General features: G+C 44.7%; 2 protein-coding genes across 3 annotated transcripts in view; one reads left to right on the forward strand and one right to left on the reverse strand.

Annotated features, from left to right (window-relative positions):
• Window positions 1-1130: 1130 nt before the first annotated feature.
• snrpf (small nuclear ribonucleoprotein polypeptide F) lies at window positions 1131-14930 on the forward strand. The gene is made up of 4 exons (XM_086009881.1): window positions 1131-1245; window positions 2696-2821; window positions 4133-4197; window positions 14624-14930. The coding sequence occupies exons 1-4, from the start codon at window positions 1243-1245 to the stop codon at window positions 14688-14690; spliced, it is 261 nt and encodes an 86-aa protein (XP_085866007.1). The 5' UTR covers window positions 1131-1242; the 3' UTR covers window positions 14691-14930.
• Window positions 14931-17499: 2569 nt separating this feature from the next.
• The window catches only part of LOC147105481 (coiled-coil domain-containing protein 38-like), a 115103-nt gene continuing 110274 nt past the window's right edge, over window positions 17500-22328 (reverse strand). For both annotated transcript variants that reach the window (XM_086009879.1, XM_086009880.1), the window contains 3 exons: window positions 21365-21567; window positions 20538-20625; window positions 17500-19424 (listed from right to left, as the gene is read on the reverse strand). In XM_086009879.1, coding sequence (XP_085866005.1) covers window positions 19317-19424; window positions 20538-20625; window positions 21365-21567 — 399 coding nt within the window. In that variant the 3' untranslated portion in view covers window positions 17500-19316. The remainder of the gene's footprint in view (window positions 19425-20537; window positions 20626-21364; window positions 21568-22328) is intronic.

The following is a 22328-nucleotide window of genomic DNA, read 5'->3' on the forward strand; positions in this document are numbered from 1 at the left end:
GATTATATAGAGGTCTCTATGGTACACAAACATCTCAATGGTATATAAAGATTCCTATGGGATATAAGGGTCTCCATGGTATATGAAGATGTATATGGTACATAAAGGTCTTTATGGTACTTAGAGGTCTATGGTGTATAATGGTTTCTATGTTATTTGGGTCTCTATGGAAATTAAAGATCTCTATGGTATATAAAGAACTCTGTGTGGTAAATAAAGATCAACATGGTATTTGGGACTCTATGATATATAAAGATCTCCATAGTCTTTGGTTCCCGCCACAAACTCGGTTCCCTAGCCACCGACTCCATCCCTCTTCTTGCCTGAGGCTGAACCAGACTGTTTGCAACCTTGGTGTTGTATTTGACCCAGAGACGAGCTTCTGACCACATATCCGCGCCATCACCAAGACTACCTATTTCCACCTCCGTAACATCTCCCGTCTCCGCCCTTGCCTCAGCACATCCGCTGCTGAGACCCTCATCCGTGCCTTTGTTACCTCTAGACTTGACTATTCCAACGCACTCCTGGCTGGCCTCCCACATTCCACCCTACGTAAACTTGAGGTCATCCAAAACTCGGCTGCCCGTGTCCTAACTCGCACCCAGTCCCGTTCACCCATCACCCCTGTGCTCGATGACCTACATTGGCTCCCGGTTAAGCAGCGCCTTGATTTTAAAATTCTCATCCTTGTTTTCAAATCCCTCCATGGCCTCGCTCCTCCCTATCTCTGTAATCTCCAGCCCTACAACCCCCAAGATATCTGTGCTCCTGTAATTCTGCCCTCTTGAGCATCCCTGATTATAATCGCTCAACCATTGGTGGCCGTGTCTTCTGTTGCCTGGGCCCAGAGCTCTGGAATTCCCTCCCTACACCTCTCCGCCTCACTTTCCTCCTTCTCCTTAATTCCTACCTCTTTTGGTCACCTGCCCTAATTTATCCTTCTGTGGATCGGTGCCAAATGTTGTCCGATAATTCTGCTGTGAAGCGCCTTGGGACGTTTTACTACATTAAAGGCATATAAATACAAGTTGTATAAAGATCTGTGTATAAATAGGCCGATGGTCCAATCGGATATTGATGGTATGTGACGGTCTCTAAGGTAACGCGGCTGGCCGGGTGCTGTCCAATGAGCGGGCGGGGTGAGGGGTGAGAGTGCGCGCTGTCCCAGCAGTCCCCGCTCTCGGCGCGTGCTGTGCTTTGCCCGCGCTCCCGGAGCCGCCTGTCCGCCCGCCCGCAGTCATGGTAAGTCCGCGGGGCCCGGCCCGGGGTGGTGCTGCTCGGGGCTGAGGAGGGAGGAGGCCCTGGCGGTCCCGGAGCTCGGCCCGCGCTCGCCCCTACCCGTGCCGGTGGCGCCACGCCGGGCGCGGCCTAGTCCCTGAGGCTGCTGTGGGGCCCGAGTTTGCTCCACAGCCGCGCCGAGCGCTTGGAGAGCGGCCAGGTCCGCCCCTCCCCCCGGTGATGTGTCCTCTTTCCCCCCCCCCTGGTATTCTGTCTCTTCCCCCCCCCCCCCCCCCCGGGTGACTTGTCGTCTACCGCCCCCCCCCCGGACGGTCTGTTCCCCTCCGGGTGATATGTCCTCTTCCCGCCCCCCCCCCCCCCCCCCCGTGATCTCTCTGTCTCTCTCTCTCTTTCCCCCCCCAGCCCCCTTATCTGTCCTGTCCTGTGTCTCTTCCCTTCCCTTCCCCCCCCCCCCCAAAAAAAACATAGAAACATAGTAGGCCATTCGGCCCCTCGAGCCTGCTCTGCCATTTAATGAGATCATGGCTGATAATCCAAATTGAGTGCCCTGTCCCTGCTTTCTCCGCATATCCCTTGATCCCTTAGGCTTAAGAAATATATCTAACTCCTTCTTGAATATATTTAATGAATTGGCCTCAACTGCCTTTTGTGGTAGAGAATTCCACAGGTTCACCACTCTCTGGACCTGCATGCTTGCCTTCAGTGACTGGTGCACAAGGACACCCAGGTCTAGTTGCACTTCCCCTTTTCCCAATCTATTGCCGTTCAGATAATCTGCCTTCCTGTTTTTGCCACCAAAGTGGATAACCTCGCATTTATCCACATTATAATGCATTTGCCCAATCACCCAACCTGTCCAAATCGTACTGGAGTTTCTCTGCATCTTCCTCACAGCACACACTCCCGCCCAGCTTTGTGTCATCTGCAAACTTGGAGATATTACATCTAGTTCCCTCGTCTAGATCATTAATATATATTGTGAATAGCTGGGGTCCTAGCACCGATCGCTGCGGTACCCCACTAGTCACTGCCTGCTACTTGGAAAAAGACCCGTTTATTCCAACTCTTGGCTTCCTGTCTGCCAACCAGTTGTCTATCCAAGTCAGTACCTTACCCCCAATCCCATGTGCTTTAACTTTATACGCTAATCTCTTATGCGGGACCTTATCGAAAGCCTTCTGCAAGTCCAAATACACCACATCCACTGGTTCTCCCTTATCTATTCTATCAGTTACATCCTCCGATCAAACCCGGTGATCTGTCTGTCTTTCCCCCCCCCCGGGTGATCTGTCCTCCCCCACCCCTCTCCCCAAGTGGTCTGTCCCTCTTCCTGTATGGGATGCTGAGATGATCTCAATTTGGGATACAGTAACATGCTGGGGATTTGCTGGACTGGACCATCATTTAGTGGAAGTCAGGTCCCCTTCTGATTGCACTTTTTTTCCTCACCCAGAGTTTACCTTTGAATCCAAAGCCCTTCCTCAATGGGTTGACTGGCAAACCGGTCATGGTGAAGTTGAAGTGGGGAATGGAATACAAGGGCTACTTGGTGTCAGTTGATGGATATATGAACATGCAGGTAAGGAATAAATCGGCACTTCCATTACTGGGCCAGTGTTGTCCAATAGATATCACTGATTAGCCATGGTGAGGCTACGGCGACACTGTTTCAGCCACATGCACTAATTTTCAATCTGCTAATTATAACAGTTGATTGCTGAATTTGTAAGTCATACTGTATAACCTGTACTGTAAGATGTATAACCTGTACTGTAAGATGTGCAGTTGTGTAAAGTAAATCTGTATTTTGCTGTCTGGTTCACTGGAATATTTAAACGGTGTGATAACACCTGTAGCTATCTCTATTTTAACTAACAAGCATTTAGAGACAGAACCCTTTTTTTTCAAATGTTTGTTCACCTTGGATATCATTTATCTGGGATTTACCTATATCGCTAGAAGTTCACGTGCTGCGCTGTGGGCCAGTTGTCTTGGTGGATGTGCAGTCATGAAATGTCTGTGCTGAGTAAACCCTTGACCTGTTCTGCTGCGCTCCTGGTCTTGGTTACACTGCTGTGAACTCGAGAGTGCTGTGTCTCCCAGCACAGCTTTGAAGCAGACTCCCAGAGCCTGGTGGCCTCTTGGTATCTGGTTCAAAGCAGCACTGGGACCCTGTGTCAGTGAGTGAGGGAAACTTGGAATAAATCATTTCCCTCCAAGCTGTATGGAGCTTGCCCCCATGTATGGAGGCTATGCACAAGGCTGATCCAAGCAGCCGGTGTACTGTTTTGTTAAATGGGGAAAAATATTATCCATCTCCATACTGATTTCCTTCAGTGTATTCCACTGCGTACAGCTCTGGTCACCACATTACAGGAAAGATGTGATTGCACTAGAGAGGGTACAGAGGAGATTTACGAGGATGTTGCCAGGACTGCAGAACTTTAGCTATGAGGGAAGATTGGATAGGCTGGGGTTGTTTTCTTTGGAGCAGAGGAGGCTGAGGGGAGACTTTAATTGTGTATAAAATTAGATAGTGGTTAGGAAGGACCTGTTTCCCTTAGCAGAGAGGTCAATAACCAGGGGGCATAGATTTAAAGTAAGAGGGTGGTGGGGGTCTGGGCGCACTGCTTGAAAGGTTGGTAGAGGCAGAAACCCTCATCACGTTGAAGTAGTACTTGGAAATGCACTTGAAGTGCCATAACCTGCAAGGCTCCAGACCAAGAGCTGGAAAGTGGGATTAGGCTGGAGAGCTCTTTCGGCTGGCACAGACACGATGGGTTGAATGGCCTCCTTCTGTGCCGTAAACTTCTATGATTCTATGCACAGTACAGATTTTTGACCCACGTAGCATTTAACAGGAGAAAACATCATTTTGCTCTTGTTCAAGCTGGCGAATACAGAAGAATATATTGATGGTGCTTTAGCGGGTCATCTTGGAGAAGTCCTTATAAGGTAAGAATTATTTTACTATAATTCACAACTGGACACGTAAAGGGATCTTTTAACTGGACCTGTTGTGTGTGATCAGTAACATCGCTGGCTTCTGGCCCTGTCAGCGATTGTTTGAATCAAAGCCCATGGATTAAATGTTCATCAGTGATAGTGAGTTCAAGCAATGTTTTTTTGAAAATGCTTCTTCAGAGAATATGCTCATTTTAGGTTTATTAATCTAATTGATTTTTATTTACTGCTTTTATGTTGATCTAGGTGAGTTCTGTTGATAGGAAATGAAACACTTTTGTTTCGGGCCTCCTGTGCCAGCATCAGGCACTCCTAGGTTGACTGTAGAGTGAAGTGACCTTTACTCTGTCCCAGCCCCAAATTCAGAATAGCCATTCCACCAGTGTAAGACTTTTCCACTTCCCACCTTGGCTGCCCTATTTCTGCCGGTTAGATAAGAAATTGGGAACAGTTTGATCCTGTGGGTCTCTGTTCAGCAGGGCACTCACTTCGGGCAGGATCCTGGCAATTAACAGGCTACAGAGGTTTTCATCCCCTCCGACTGGGCTGGCTTTGAATCCACGACCTGAGGTGAAAGCCTGTTGTCTAACTGACTTCTTCCCTTGCTTGCTTTATTAATGTTGAATGTGTTAATTGACACTTAACTGAAAGCATAGGTTTGTGCCAGCGGGCATTTGCCTCTGCAGTCTTTCTGCACGTTGGCTAGAATTTTTCACGTCCCCATTAATTAAAAGTCTGGAAATCATAGGCACGTGCAGAACAAAAGGATTTAAGGGGTGATCTGATTGAGGTGTTTTAAGATGATTAAAGGATTTGATAGGGTAGATAGAGAAACTATTTCCTCTGGTGGGGAGTCCACAAGGGGTATAACGTTAAAATTAGGAATAGGAGTAGCCTATTCAGCCTCTTAACCACTGTTCCCCATAAACTGCACAGCTCTCTGCCAGTCTCGTGCAGCCCAGGACCAACTTTTCCTCTGTTCAAGCCCGCGCGTGCGTGAACCTGTGACTGGGCCGCAAAGAGGCTGTGCACCCAAAAAAAATGACGGTAAACATTGCCCGTGGCCCTGTTCCGCAGTTCAGTTAGATCAGGCTGATCTGTACCTCGGCTCCGTTGTCCCTCCTTTGCTCCACATCCCTTGATACCCTTCCTGACAAAAATCTGTCGACCTCAATCTCGAAAATTTCAATTGACCCCCAACATCCACAACCATTTGGAGGGGGGGGGCAAGGCGGAGACTTCCAGATTTCTACTGTGGAAAAAGTGCTTTCTGATTTCACTCCTAAACGGCCTAGCTCTAATTTTAAGATGATGCCCTCTTATTCTGGATTCCCCCACCAGAGGAAATAGTTTCCTTATCAAATCGCTTAATCATTTTAAACACCTCGATTTGATCACCCATCACCCTTCCAACTCCAGGGGCTATAACCCAAGTTTATGCAACCGGTTCTCACAATTTAACTTGTTAAGCCCTGGTATTTTGATGACCCTGCATTGCACTCCCTCCAAGGCCAATCTATCCTTCCTGAGGTGCGGGGCCCTGAACTGAATGCAATGCTCCCGATGGGGGTCTGACCAGAGCGCTCTACAACTGAGGCATTAGGTCCTCACTTTTGAAATCCAACCGCCTTGATCTAATGGTCAACATTCCATTAGCCTTTTTGATTACTTTTTGTATCTGTGCACTAGCTTTTAGTGATGTGTACATGGACACCCAAATCCCTTTGCTCATCCACAGCTCCTAGTTTCTCAAGAAAATATTCCGATGTATCTTTCTCGAATCCAAAGTGGATCATGTCACGCTTCCCCACATTGAACTGCATCTGCCACAGTTTTGCCCACTCACTTAGTCTGTCTATGTCCCTTTGTAACGTCCTTCTCTCTTCTGCACAAGTTACTGTGCCTCCTATCTTAGTATCATCTGCAAACCTGGACGTACAACTCTCTTCCTTCATCTAAGTCATTGAAATATATGGTGAGAAGCTGAGGCCCCAGTACAGACCTCTGGGGAACACTACTTGTCATGTCCCACCAATCAGAGAACAAACCCTTTATCCCTACTCTGTCTCCTACCTCTTAATTACCAGCCCATGTCGCAAGGTTACTTCCAATTCCGTGCGCTCTCGTTTTTGCTAATAACCTCGTGTGCAGACCCTCATCAAATGGCTTCTAGAATTCTATATAGACAATATCCGTAGACACTCCCCTATCCACCATGTTAGTGACCTCATCAAAAACTTTAATTAGATTAGTCAGACATGACCTACCCATCACAATTCCATGTGAATTATCTTTGATCAACTGGTATTTGTTTCTGATAGATTCCAGTAACGTCCCTAAAATTTGATGTTAAACTGACAGGTCTGTAGTTACCTGGTTGCTCCCTCCTATCCTAAATAATGGAGTGTCATTTGCAATTTTCCAATCCAAAGGCACAATTCCTGAATCTAGAGAGCTTTGGATGATATGAGTACTGCGTCTGCAATTTCCTCACCTATTTTTTTTAATACCCTGGGTAATACATCAGGTATTGGAGATTTTTCAATTTTGAGCCCCATTATTTTCTTCATTGCCATTTTTTAAAACTTGCATTAAACCCATTAAATGTCTCCCCATAACTTATTTTTAGGTTTCCTTGTACCACTGATATTTTGTCCTCTTCCTGCACCGTGAAAACGGATGCAAAGTATTCGTTTAACAAGCCTGTCATATCCTTATTTACCATTATGAAGCAGGTTAATGTGTGGCTGGAGAAATGGTACAGGAGGGAGGGGTTCAGATTCCTGGCGCATTGGGACCAGTTCTGAGGCAGGAGGGACCTGTTCAGGGTGGACGGGTTGCACCTCAACAGAGCTGGGACCAATGACCTTGCGAGAAGGTTAACTAGTGCTGTGATGGGCAGGTTTAAACTAATTTGGCAGGGGGAAGAGTACATAACATAAGAACTAGGAGCAGGAGTAGGCCATTCGGCCCTTCGAGCCTGCTCCGCCATTCAGTGAGATCAGGGCTGATCTTCTGCCTCAACTCCATTCACCGGCCCTATCGCCATATCCCTTGATGCCCTTACTAGTCAGAAATCTATCGACTTCTGTTTTGAATATACCCAATGACTGAGCCTCCACAGCCCTCTGGGGTAGAGAATTCCAAAGATTCACCACCCTCTGTGAAGACATTTCTTCTCATCTCAGTCCTGAATGGCCTACCCTTTATCCTGAGGCTGTGGCCCCTGTTTCTAGACTCCCCAGCCAAGGGAAACATTCTCCCAGCATCCACCCTATCAAGCCCTGTAATAATTTTGTATGCTTCAATGAGATCCCCTCTCATTCTTCTGAATTCAAGAGAATACAGGCCTAGTTTACTCAATCTCTTCTCATACGACAGTCCCGCCATCCCAGGAATCAATCTCGTGAACCTTCGTTGCATTCCCTCTATGGCAAGTATATCCTTCCTTAGGTAAGGAGACCAAAATTGTACACAGTACTCGAGGTGTGGTCTCACCAAGGCCCTATATAATTGGAGTACCAGGATGAAACATTAGAATGGAGAAACAAGGTGCACAGAGGACTGGGAGAAACTAACAGTATTAGAATAATGAATTCAGAAAGAGAGTGGATCAGGCAGGGGTGAAATGCAAGGCAGACTAGGATGTGTTTTGAAGTGCATGTGCATAAATGTACGGGAGTGGTAAATCAGGCAGGTGAGCTGCAGGCACAAATTGCCACATGCGATTATGATATAGTGGCAATAACGAAGACCTGGATCAAACATGGGGAGGATTGGGAATTTAATATTCCTGGCTGCAAAGATAGAGAAAGAAAAAAAGGGAGGGGGGTTGACTGTATTGATCAAAGATACTGTTACAGTACTGGAAAGGGTTGATGTACTTGAGGGGTCGAAGACCGTTTATTTGGATAGAAATAAGTAACAATAGAGGAGCTATTAAACTACCGAGTGTATACTGTAGGCCATCAAATAGTTGGGTAGGAGATGGGAACAACTTTGCAGGCAAATTGCAGAAAGGTGCAAGAGTAGTAGTGAGATGGGGGACTTCAATTAAAAATAACAGTGTAAGGGGGAGCGGGAATTCCTGAAATGTGTACAAGAAAACTTTCTTGATCAGTGTGTTTTCAGCCCAACGAGGAAGGAAGCAGTACTGGATCGAGTTCTGGGGAATGAAGTGGGGCAAGTTTCAGTGGGTGAGCATTTGGGAAGCAGTGATCACAATATCATTAGGTTTAGAGTAATTATGGAAAAGGTCAAGGTGCAATCAAATGTGTCAATACTCAAACGGGGGAGGGCTAATTTCAGTGAGTTGAAAGAGGATCTGGCCCAGGTGGATTGGAATCAAAAATTGGCAGTGAAACAGTAAATGAGCAATGGGAGGCTTTCAAAGAGGAGATGGTTTGGGTACAGAATAGACACATTCCCATGTGGGGGAAAGGAAGGGCATGCAAAGCTGGAGCTCCCTGGATGACTAAAGATATAGAGATTAAAAGGAAATAGAAAAAGGAGGCTTATGATAGACGTCCGGTTCATAATACAGTAGAGAATCAAGGTGAATATAGAATGCAGCAGATAACTGAAAAAGGAAATAAAAGGGGCAGAGTATGAGAATAGATTAACATAAATGGGAACTTTTTAAAAATAAACATAAATAGTAAAAGGGTAGTCAAAAGAAGAGTGGGGTCAATTATGGAGCAAAAAGGAGGTCTTGTGGAGGCAGAGGGCATGGCCGAGGTACTAAACGAGAACTTTGCATCTGTCTTCACTAAAGAAGATGCTGCCAATGTCGCAGTAAAGGAGGAGGTAGTACAGAAACTGGATAGGATAAAAATAGATAGAGAGGAGATACTTAAGTTTGGCAGTGCTCAAAGTAGAAAAGTCACCTAGGCTGAATGGGATACATCCTAGGTGACTGAGGGAAGTAAGGGTGGAGATAGCGGGCTCTGGCCACAATCTTTCAATCCTCCTTAGATATGGGAGTGGTGCCAGAGGACTGGAGGATTGCAAATGTTACACCCCTGTTCAGCAAAGGGGAGAGGGATAAACCCGGTAAATACAGGCCAGTCAGCCGAACGTCGGTGGTGGGGAAACTTTGAGACAATAATTCGAGACAAAATTAATTGTCACTTGGAAAATATAGATGAATAAATGACAGCCAGCACAGATTTGTTAAAGGAGGATAGTGTTTGACTAACTTGATCGAGTTCTTTGATGAACTAATGGAGAAGGTTGATGAGGGTAGTGCAGTTGATGGACTTTCAAAAGGCATTTGATAAAAATACCATATACAGGAAACTTTGTGCTATCTGGCACCCACGGGACTGAGCTGCTGCCGTTCTCTCCAGAGTTAATGTTGAGAGATACGGAGATTCTTATCTCCATATTTGACAACAAACACTGTTGCTTAGCAACAGCTTCTAAACACTCGGGTGTGGCCCTAAAGCTCTAGCTGAAGCTGTTGCTATAGCTACAGACCTTGCACAGCTTGACTGTTCAAACAAAGCAAAAAAAACAAACAAAAAGAATGAAAAACGGCGGCTGATTTTTGCTGGTGGCTCCAGATTGCCGGATAGCTCACCTCCGGATAGCGCAAAGTTTCCTGTAATACACTTATTAGCAAATAAAAGCCCATGAGATTAAAGGGACATTGGCAGCATATAAAATTGCTAAAGGGACAGAAAGCAGAGAGTAGTGGTGAACAGTTGTTTTTCAGACTGGAGGGAAGTATACAGTGGTGTTCCCCAGGGTCGGTGTTGGGACCACTGCTCTCTTTGATATATAATAATAACCTAGACTTGGGTATACAGGTACAAATTCAAAGTTTGAAGATTACACGAAATTCAGAAATGTAGTAAACAGTGAGGAGGATAGTAACAGACTTCAGGAGGACATAGACAGCCTGGTGAAATGGGCAGACATGTGGCAGAGGAAAAAACAAGTCTGCTGGGAAGGCAGAGCAAATATGTGAAGGCAAAAGGGAATATGGCAAGGCTGGAAGGCATTTATTTTAATGCAAGGAGTCTTGCAAATAAGGTGGATGAACTGAAGTTGTTGTTGTTGTTGAACACGTGGGAGTACGATATTGTTGCTATCACGGAGACATGGTTGAGGGAGGGTCAGGACTGGCAGCTCAATATTCCGGGGTATAGAATCTTCAGGCGAGACAGGGGGGTGTAAAAGGGGAGGGGGTGTTGCAATATTAATTAAGGAGTCAATTACTGCTGTAAGGAGGGATGATATATTAGCGGGTTCCTCTAATGAGGCCATATGGGTAGAACTTAAAAACAAAAAGGGGGCAAGCACTTTGCTGGGAGTGTACTATAGGCCCCCAAACAGTCAGGGGGAGATAGAGGAACAGATATGTAGGCAAATCTCAGAAGTGCGAAAATAATAGGGTAATAATAGTGGGGGATTTCAACTTCCCCAATATTAATTGGGATAGTCAGAGTGTGAAAGGCTTAGAGGGTGCAGAATTCTTAAAGTGCATCCAGGAGAGCTTTTTGAGCCAGTGTGTAGAAAATCCTATGAGAGGGGGTGGTACTGGACCTAACTCTAGGGAATGTAGCCGGGCAAGTGGTGGAAGTGTCAGTAGGAGAGCATTTTGGCGACAGTGACCATAATTCGGTGAGATTTAAGGTGGTCATGGAAAAAGACACAGACAAAGACGGCCCGGAAATAAGGGTTCTAAATTGGGGGAAGGCCGATTTTTAATATGATAAGGCAGGATCTGGCCAAAGTGGACTGGGAGCAGCTACTTATAGGAAAATCCACATCAAAGCAGTGGGAGACTTTCAGAAGGGAAATAGAGAGAGTACAACGCCAACATGTTCCCGTGAAGGTCAAGGGTGGTACCAACAAGCAAAGGGAACCTTGGATGACAAGGGATATACAAAAATGCATTAGGAACAAAAGGGGGGCTTTTGGCAGTTACTAAAGACGGAGGAAGCCCTAGAGGAGTATAAAAAGTGCAGGGGCATACTTAAAAAAGAAATTAGGAGAGCGAGGAGGGGCCATGAAATAACACTGGCGAGGAAAATCCTAAGATGTTTTATAAGTATATTAAGGGCAAGAGGATAACCAGGGAAAGGGTAGGGCCCATTAGGGACCAAAGTGGCAATCTGTGTGTAGAGCCAGATGATGTAGGCGGGGTTTTAAATGAATTTTTTGCATCTGTGTTCACTATGGAGGAAGACGATGTAGACATAGAAATCGGGCAAGGGGACTGTGATATACTTGAACATATTAGCATCGAGAGGGAGGAGGTACTAGCGGTTTTAGCAGGCCAAAAAGTGGATAAATCCCCAGGCCCGGACGAGATGTATCCCAGGCTGCTGTGTGAGGCAAAGGAGGAGATTGCAGGGGCTCTGACACAAATTTTCAGAACCTCTCTGGCCACAGGGAATGTACCAGAGGACTGGAGAACAGCTAACGTAGTACCATTATTCAAGAAGGGTAGCAGGGATAAACCAGGGAATTACAGGCCAGTGAGCCTAACATCTGTGGTAGGGAAATTATTGGAAAAAGTTCTGAGGGACAAAATTAGTCTCCACTTGGAGAGGCAAGGATTAATCGGGGATAGTCAGCATGGCTTTGTCAAGGGTAAATCATGTCTGACCAATCTGATTGAATTTTTCGAGGGGGTGACAAAGTGTGTGGATGAGGGAAATGCTGTGGATGTGGTATACATGGACTTCAGTAAGGCTTTTGACAAAGTCCCGCATAGGAGACTGGTCAAGAAGGTAAGAGCCCATGGGATCCAGGGTGCCTTGGCACGTTGGATCCAAAGATGTGCGGGTTAGGTTGATTGGCTATGATAAATTGACCCTTAGTGTTAGGGGGATTAAATACGTGGGGTTACGGGGATAGGGTGGGATATGTGTTGGTGTAGGGGTTACGGGGATCGGGTGGGATATGTGTCGGTGCAGGCTCGATGGGCTGAAATGGCCTCTATCTGCATTGTGGGGATTCTGTAAACTGGCTGAGTGGCAGGAGGCAGAGGGTGATGGTCGAAGGTTGCTTTTGTGACTGGAAGCCCGTGTCCAGTGGGGTACCTCAGGGATCGGTGCTGGGTCCCTTGCTGTTTGTGATCTACATAAATGATTTGGATGAGAATGTAAAAGGTATGATCAGTAAGTTCGCAGATGACATGAAAATTGGTGGGGTGGTAAATTCCGAGGAGGAAAGCCTCAGGCTACAGGACGATATAAACGGGTTGGTCAGATGGGCGGAAAAGTGGCAAATGGAATTTAACCCTGAAAAGTGCGAGGTGATGCATTTTGGACGGACAAATAAGGCAAGGGAATACACTGAGTGGTAGGGCCCTAGGAAGTACAGAGGGTCAGAGGGACCTTGGTGTACATGTACATAGATCCCTGAAGGCTGCGGATCAGGTAGATAAGGTGGTTAAAAGGGCATATGGGATACTTGCCTTCATTAGCCGAGGCATAGAATATAAGAGCAGGGAGGTTATGATGGAGCTGTACAAAACGCTGGTGAGGCCACAGCTGGAGTACTGTGTGCAGTTCTGGTCGCCTCACTATAGGAAGGATGTGATTGCTTTAGAGAGGGTGCAGAGAAGATTCACCAGGATGTTACCTGGGATGGAGCGCCTCAGCTATGAAGAAAGACTAAACAGGCTGGGGTTGTTTTCCTTGGAGCAAAGAAGGCTGAGGGGGGACCTGATTGAGGTGTACAAAATGGTGAGGGGCATAGATAGGGTAGATAAAGAGGAACTTTTCCCCTTAGTAGGGGGGTCAATAACAAGGGGGCATAGATTCAGGGTAAGGGGCAGGAGGTTTAGAGGGGATTTGAGGAGGAACTTTTTCACCCAGAGGGTGGTTGGAGTCTGGAACTCACTGCCTGAAAGGGTGGTAGAGGCAGGAACCCTCACAACATTCAAGAAGCATTTGGATGAGCACTTGAAATGCCATTGCATACAAGGCTATGGACCAAATGCTGGAAAATGGGATTAGACTGGACAGGGCTTGATGGACGGCGCAGACATGATGGGCCGAAGGGCCTCTTTCTGTGCTGTATAACTCTATGACTCTGAGATGAAATTTAACACAGAAAAATGTGAAATTATGCATTTTGATAGGAAGAATGAGGAGAGGCAATATAAACTAAAAAGGTACAATTTTAAAGGGGGTGCAGGAACAGAGAGACCTGGGGGTTTATGTGCACAAATCCTTGAAGGTGGCAGGACAAGTTGAGAAAGCTGTTTATTTAAAAAAAAAAAAAAGCATATGAGATCCTTGGTTTTATAAACCGAGGCACAGAGTACAACAGCAAGGCAACTATACTAAACCTTTTATAAAACACTGGTTAGGCCCCAGCTGGAGTATTGTGTTCAATTCTGGGAACTGCTCTTTAGGAAGAATGTCAAGGCCTCGGGGTGCAAAGGAGATTTACAAGAATGGTACCTGGAATGAGGGACTTAATTTACATGGCGAGATTAGAGAAGCTGGGGTTATTCTCATGAGAGCAGAGAAGGTTAAGAGGAGATTTAATCGAGGTGTTCAAAATCATGAAGGGTTTTGATAGAGTAAATGAGGAGAAACTGTTTGCGGTGGCAGGGGGGTCGGTAACCAGAGGACACCGATTTGTCGAAAGAACCAGTAGTGAGATGAGAATTTTTTTTATGCAGCGAGTTGTTGTGATCTGGAACGTGCTGCCTGAAAGGGCGGTGGAAGCAGATTCAATAATCCCTTTCAAAAGGGAATTGGATAAATACTTGAAGGGTTAAAATGTACAGGGTTATGGGGAAAGAGTGGGACTAGTTGGATAGATCTTTCAAAGAGCCGGCACTGGCACGATGGTCGAAAGGCCTCCTTTTGTGCTGTACTAGTCTATGATTGTAGTCTTGCCTGCACCTATCTTTAATGGGCCCATTCCCCGCATCATTTTTTTATTCATAATTCCTTTTCTCACAATCATTTTTGGCAGTTAACAAACATGCAAGTTCTAAAGGCCTTCAGTATTCAATGGGGTTAATCTGCGCCGTTTCATTTCAGTTTTTGCACCTCTTATTACTTTCTTTGTGGCTCTTTGTTGCTTTTTATAGCTCTCCCAGTCTGCTGCATTCCACTTTTCCTTGTATTTGTGTAAGCCTCTTTTTTTAAGCTTGATATTATCTCTTAACCTCATTTGTTGACCGTGGAGCCTCTGCCTGTTAGTGGTATGAACAGGCTTTGCACCGTGCCAAATACTTCTTTGAATACTTCCAACTCTTTGTCTGTAGGTTTACCCTAATTTCTTTATTTAAAGTTGGTGACTGGAGATAATGAAATTAAACCGTACTGATGACTTGTCTCATTTTACTATTTAATTTACGTTTAGTGTGAGGGTAGTAACATGGCCACACTAAGTGGGGTAAGCCTTGTTGGACACTGACCATTTCCTTTTTGTTGAACAGGTGTAACAATGTTCTGTACATCAGAGGAGTTGAAGAGGAAGAAGAAGATGGAGAAATGAGAGAGTAACTTTGCTTTTATTTTTAAAAATAACCATGTGTACAATTTTTGATTTTTTTATATCCAGCAATGAAAGATGTTGCATTTGGGGGTTGCACTGACTGAGTCAGGGGGTTGTATTGTGCTGCCAAGTGTACAAGACAAACTGTAATTTAATTGTAAGCACAACTGTTCTAGTTTGACTCCACACATGTTCAAATGTGAATTCTGGTGTATGTTGAACCAATAAAAATTGTTCTCCATCTGTAATTTAATGTGTAAAGATCTTACACGTATTCAGAGGTTTTGTATATTAGAGTGCGAGCAAGCCCTTTTTACGGGACTTGGCCGATGCCTCTGTTTGAAGGAGTGGGGTACATTTTCCTATTTGGAATCTTCACTCTCTGAACAGAGATCTGCACAGCCCCCAGGTGTCCTTACAGCACTTTCACAGGGAAGCGCCTGCACCTGTCACTGCGTCGGAGAACCTAACCGAACGATTGCTTAGATGGACGTGATTCTTCCTGAAGATGGTTCGATGTGGTTGTACTGACGTTCAGTACAGACGGTGTTGCCACACACACACACAAACAAGTCTCTCTGCGGCAATCCCATTTGATTTGTTAAAAACATCCAAAACTAAAATATTCAGAGCACCCCTGCGAAGAAATGAACATCCCAAATTCTCCTCCCCATAGGAGCAGGCCACACTGTTTCTTTAAAGATTGGTGTAATGAGTATTCCACATTTGTTTGAGGAAGTAGGCAATTGTAAACCTTAGCGTTGGAACTTCTGTACTTGGCTTGTTTGGCATGGGGGGGTGCATTCAGCTTTATAGCACCAGGACGAGATGGAATGTGTCAAGGATATGGGTGAAGAAACAGAAATGGCTGTAACTCAAGTCATGTATCTGAGGCCTGGAGAGTAACTAGATCATGCTGAGCCTCGAGAAGGAATGAGGGAAATTATAGACCAGCCAAATGCTTAGTGGGGAAAGTACTTGCGTGTTTTTGAGCTCTGTCATGTCTTGCCCCAGCACCAGTGTCCCCTTGATGTATTTCTGGTATCCTCCGTAGTGGTTAAAGTGTACTGGAATAAAGTGAGCGCCTGGTTTGGTGTTCCAGTCCTTGAGCTGTCTTTCCTCATTGAATCTGCTGCCCAATTGAGGTACATGCCAAGTTCTCTCTTTCCTCTTATAAAAAGATACACCAAGGTGAAGTTTATTGAATGCCCTTTAAACCACAATGTTGAACTTAGCTAATGATTGCTAGGGCTAAAATTGCACACGTTGACAGAACTAAATAAAAAGCCATATCAAACTGTAGAGTTCAAGTACAGACTAGGCACAATCTGAATGTTCCTATGTAAAGGATGCAAGGTTAGCCAAAGACTTAAAGCAGGCTGGGTAGGGGGTTCTCTTTGTGAGTTCCACTTCTAGCCATTGGCCATGTTACTAGCTACTATTTTGAACACTAATGGAAACTTTAAGGAAGAGTAAGACACTAGAAACAAATGGCCAGTCTCCAGGTACTAAAACATAATGAGCAGTAGGGGAGAAGGAAGTGCTTCCCACAGAAAAGCAAAACTCAAAGATGAAAAAGGGCACCCCGAAGGATGATGTAATGAAGCACCCACAGCTTAACAAGTGCTCGGGGAATGCCTGCGGGATACAGGAGTGGGGTCTGGGGTACTGGTTGATTAGCTCATTAAATCCACAAGGGCTGTGTGACAACAGTAATGAGGGTGGAGCAGATAGTGGCGAGCTAGACCAGTGTTTTCTAGTATATTGGCCACTATCCACACATGGCTAATTGCATTTCTAATAAGAGCAATAGACACGATCGTGCATATGATCTCAATACTCATATTTGCACTGTATACATGTGAGCTTTAACCTTTTTGTGCGAGTGTTGGTAAAATGGTGAGTGTGGGTTACTGAATGGTGGTTGATAGGGATATTTACATTTGCATTGTGTGTAAGGTGTTTTCTACTAAAATTAGTGCATGTGGTTAAAATGGTGTCATCATAGCCTCACCTGTGATTTCTATTGGACAACACTGGGCTAGTTGGACAGAATATAATTCCCTGGGGTAATCGTGAGCTTGTACTGGTCACTGGTTTGAAGTAAAGCATACTATTCTGGTCAACATACTGCAGAGGGGACCCCCTGGCTTAGGAGAGGATAACAGGCATTAGGCAGCCGAGCTACAAGGTGAGATGAAGGAAGCTGGGTATGTTTATAATAGAGTATATATAGGGAGTTCAAAGGAGACTCAAACTCAGCAGAATGAAGGTAAACCACCTCCCAGAGGTTGGTGAGTGTAAGGAAGAGCCTACCCTGGGAGATGTGGGACTGGCTAGGCGATAGGCATGGTCTTATGCTGTACAGTTCCATACGGTTCTCAGCATAACGGCTCGGGGAAATATCCAGGGATGCGATCAGGTACAGTAACGTGTGGATGTGTGTGCTAAAAACTGCTGTTAGTCTAATTGGGCCACAGTAAAATCTTACAGGTCTAAAAGGGAAAAAATTATAAAGATACAACAATGAAAGAGTGGAAGGCAATCTTGGGGTAATGAAATAATTAGGTTTTACAATGAGCACAGTGGGAGTGCAAGAGTGCATCACCACTACATGAACCTACAGAAATTTACAAGAAAACTTCATCACCGACAACTGAGGGGTCCAATATTCTCTCTATACAAAAGTATTGCCTGTGGGACCCTGTATTATAGTTCAGAAAAATGAACAGAAATAGTCTTTTACCATTCAAAGATGACTTGATTTTAACAGTAAAGGATACTTTTGTTTAGAGGGGGAGACAGACAGACCACAGGTTTTTTTTACAGCAAAAACTTTAATTTTTAAAAATCCCCAAAGTAATAGCCTATTTAATTGCAATAGCATACAGACATTACAGTATCATTTACAATTTACACTGCAATGTTCCACAAACTCTACAGTCAATAATTTGATGGAACAGGAGCAAGATGACACACTGGGGTCAACAAGAACAAACAACTTGTATTTATACAGCAGCTTTCACAACCTCGAGCGGTCCCAAAGTGCTTTTCAGCCAATGAAGTACTTTTGCAAGTGTAGGGAAAGAATGGGGACCTGGGTTTGAATCCAGACCCTATGCAGATGCAAGTTTTTTTCTGTGCTGGATGTAAGGGTCCTATGGAATGGGATGGGTCTGGGGAGCCTCAACCCAGTTGTATTGATGCATGGTACAAAACTGTCCCTAAATCAGCACAAAGTGCCACTGGATTAGCATTAGTTGGGTGAGGCGGGGTGGTGTCCTGTTGTGGAATGGAGGCACATTCTTTGGGCAGAGCAGAGGGAGTTTTACTCTAAACCTGGCCATTCTGGTCTGGCCTGAGAGCACACAATGCTGATAATGGAAACATGCTCCATTCCTCACCTCGGTGAGGGAAAGATTGAACAAAATGAGCACAAGTAGTCACTAAGGCTAGAAAGAAAACAGGATGCTGAAATCAAAAGTACAAAGAGGAAGTGGTGATGAGGGTATCACCCCAAACATTGTCCTGGGAGGTGTGTCCAACATTATATACTGAATCCATTTCACTTTATATATTACCCCAAGCTATTGCCATAACAACTGGCTGTATATCAGAAATCACTTACTAAAACAGTGTATTGATATGTTGCTTATTAACAATCAATTCATTAGCAAGGTTTAAGACAAGCTCAATTCCTGGAACAGCCAGAAAGTGTCTGCTCTTAACATTACAACAGTGACTCCACGTCAAAAGTACTTAATTAGTTGTAAAGCGCTTTGAGATGTCCGCTGGTCGTGAAAGGTGCTATATAAATGCAAGTCTTAACATCCTTGTGACGCAATCCCTTTATCTGTTGTGACATGTTTGCATGTCAGTAAATAGAAACATGCTTTGTTGTCCAACAGAAACCACTGACTAGCCACACGTGGCTATGCCAACACCGTTATAGTCACATGCAGTAATGTTAGTCAAAAATACCTGCTGCACACTCACAACACAGGTAAATGTGTTTCACCAGTGTATATTTACTTACACATCTCCCACCAGTCAGTAACCAAGGAAGTGACGGACGCTCAACAATCAAAGCACACTCTGCTTTATGTCTGGCAATTCCTATGTTCTTATAATTTTTCTCCAGGTTTGATTTCTGGTGTGTCCAGAAGATTAATCTTTCATTCCAGGACAATCCGGGAGTAAAGCACTCACGACGATCAAAAACTACTCGAGCAGTATTGAGATCACTTGCCCAACGACAGCGTCTTATCACTCATTTTTATTCAAAAATGTAGTTAGTCACATTGGATTCCCAATGAGCCACATGTGACTAATGTATTGGACAACACTGATTTAAAAGCTTTTAGTTCCCACTCCAGTAAAAATGAGCAGTGGTAGATGCAATGATGATAATGTGATGCATCACTACAAAAAAATAGTGCAAACCCTTCAAGATAGATGCCTTTAGATCTAGAGTGACACTAAGTAAAGGCAGTAGAAGTAAAAGATAGCTCCCTATACATAAACTTTCCAGCTACATCAATGCTACCAACATTAACAAAGAACTAATGAATACCAATGAAACATTTCACAAGATACAAAAGAAAGACCCATTTGCTGTGCAATGATTATCGATTTTAGATGAAGAAATATTCGTCATTGTCCTGAGCTTCCTTGCGCAACATCAGCTTTCCTTTCTCTGTATCTTTGGCAGGTTGTGAGCGGGACATCAGCTTTCTACCTAACTGTTGAAAAATAAATAGGTCAAAAAATTATTCAGTGCTCAGTACTGCACTTTAATAAAAACAAATGATCATCTCCAAGTCTATAAGGCTTTTGTGCCTCATAATAGTGAAAGGAAGTATAATCCAACCTGTCCGATTCTTAACTGGAAGAGAAGAGACGGTGATATTAGGGGTACAGATACACTGATCCAGGGGTACAGACACACTGATCCGGAGGGTGCACACACAGTGATACGGGGGGGTGCAGATAATATAGATCTGGAGGGTGCAGATAGATTGAGACGGTGCAGAGGAGGCTTACTAGAATGAAAACAGGAATGAGGGACTTCAGTTCCGTGGAGGCACTAGAGAAGCTGGGATTATTCTCCTTCGAGCAGAGAAGGTTAAGGGGACATTTAATAGAGGTGTTCAAAATCATGAAGGGTTTTGATTTAAAAAAAACTGGCAGGAGGGTCCATATCCAGAGGACACAGATTTAAGGTAATTGGCAAAAGAACCAGAGGGGAGATGAAGAGAATTTTTCTTAGACAGCGAGTTACGATGATCTGGAATGGAATGCACTGCCTGAAAGGGTGGTGGAAGCAGATTTAATAGTAACTTTCAAAAGGGAATTGGATATATACACATGAATAGGAAAAAAATTGCAGGGCTGTGGGGAAAGAGCAGGTGAGTGGGATTAATTGGAGAGCTCTTTCAAAGAGCCGGCACAGGCACGATGGGCCGAATGGCCTCCTGTGCTGTATCATTTGATGATTAATTTACATATTACTGGAGTTGCTGACATTAACAAATCTCAAGGTTCTGATTCAGGATTTAACCAGCAATGAGGTGAAGGCACTAAGATCAGTCCTTTGCAAACCCCCAGTGCCCAATAAATTCAAACAGGGCAAGGCAGTAAGTAAGGACAGTAGGCCGCTCTGGCTGCGTTGGGAGATCGCCCTCGTTCCCAGGGCTGTAGGATGGACACACCCCTCTACACCATCGGCAACTTGTGGGCTATTTAATAAATCCTTAAATAAAATGGTGAGACTGTCTGGTGATCTGCTTAGTTCGGAGATTAAAGCAATTCACACGTCACAGAATGACTTGCATTACAAAAGTACATATCCATACGTGTGTTGCTTTTTGTGCTGCCTCCAGTAAAGGTCTCTGTCTTGATTCATCGATACGTTTTGCACGATGCCTCGTTTCTTCATGCAGCCTAAGATTAAGGAAACATTGAGCACAGAACATGTATCTTAGCAGAGTCCAGCATGGTGAAGGCTAAACTTGTCAGGTGCTTACAATGAATTCAAACGTGCAGAATAGGAAACAAAAATCACAACATAAATGAGCACAGGACACATCTCAAAATACCAATGATTATCCAACAACCTGCTTGTTCAATTTTCCGCTCTCCTGCTCTGAAAACAGAGGGGAGCATGTATTCAACTTCGAGCCTGGCGTAAAATTGGCGTTTCGGATCGGCCGCTCGTTATAGGGGTCAGCTGTGTCTCAGTGGGTAGCATTCTCGCCTTTGAGTCAGAAGGTCGTGGGTTCAAGTCCTACTCCAGCCAGGTCGCAGGGAGTGCAAGATCGTACCTCACACACAGCCCACAGACAACCTCGGGTGCCCAACAGCTTGGCTGGCACGGAGTCACTTCAAGAGCTGAGTGCATGGACATACAGTGAAAGCTGAGACAGGCAGCACAGCAGTGGCCCAGTATTTTGATAGCTGGCAGGGCATCTTGCGAAATGAGATCTTACACATGGCAGAACTGATCACTTGCCTGGCCATGGCACAAACCTCAAAGTGACAGTGTCCCTGCCGCTTTCTCTGTAGGATGGGTGCAGTCCTTATTTGCAATGGGGAGGCCGAAATCTTTCGGAGACGTGGAACTTACTGTAAGTAATCTAACATTAGGTTAATCTAACAAACAATAGTATTAAAACATCCTCACTTTGCTCGACTTTCTTTCTGTTTTTTCTTCAGGATATCTTTGACCTTCTCTGTTGCAATTGTGTCCATACGATCCAACATCCTGTAGACCTCATTCTCAATACTCGCCAGCTTCTGCAAAGCATCTCCGCGTATCTTGGCATCCCCAAAGCAGATTTGATACAGCTTAATGAGGCCAGCGTTCAATTGTTCCAACACTTGATCCTAAAATATAAATCGTTTGTGTGTAACAAAACCGCTCTGAAATACTGCTAATAATTTTGTTTGAATTTGTCACAACAACTTGCATTTATATAGCACCTTTAACGTAGCTTCACAGGAGCGTTTGGGCAGACAAGCGTGTACTCCAGATTGTAGGGAACAGGAGGTTCACTTATGGGAGTGGCTGGTGTCACTGAACCCAAAAAAATATCCAACATGGATGCCCAAATACTGTGAGATGGTTTATGATGTCAACTGGATGGGTCAGGCTCAATAGGGCGATGGCCTTTTCTTGAGCTTCTTTTTCATATGTTTGCATCTAAATCTTAAAAAGTCCACTCTACATGTGTTAAGAGTGGCTTCTGGTTAAGTTGAATTCCAGATATTGTTCTGGAAACTGATATCTGATCCAACTCAGTTTTGAAATTTGTAGCTAAAACTTTGCTGAGGAAGAAGCCCCGACTTTATTTTAAATTGCTTCATTCTGCATTTACGACACTTTCCGCAGAAGCCACCTCAAGTCACGCCTCAACTCAACCCAGCTTTAGAAAGCTCTCACTCGTTGCCTCAGCTGTCAGTAAGCCTGTCTCAGCAACCAAGCCTGTGTCCCCAAGGATATGCTAACTGGCTGTATGTATCTAAACTGTAGAAATTCCTCTATAGTAGTGAAAATGGATAAAATCAGTGCAAAACCTTTTGGACTGCTTTCTATTGACCAATCCACGGGGAGAAGCAGTTTTGAATTTGGGATTTGTGGGATGTTT

Source organism: Somniosus microcephalus, chromosome 17 (genome assembly GCF_052327205.1).
Source record: "Somniosus microcephalus isolate GS21.2 chromosome 17, FLI_Smic_1.0, whole genome shotgun sequence".
Taxonomy (NCBI): Eukaryota; Metazoa; Chordata; class Chondrichthyes; order Squaliformes; family Somniosidae; genus Somniosus; species Somniosus microcephalus.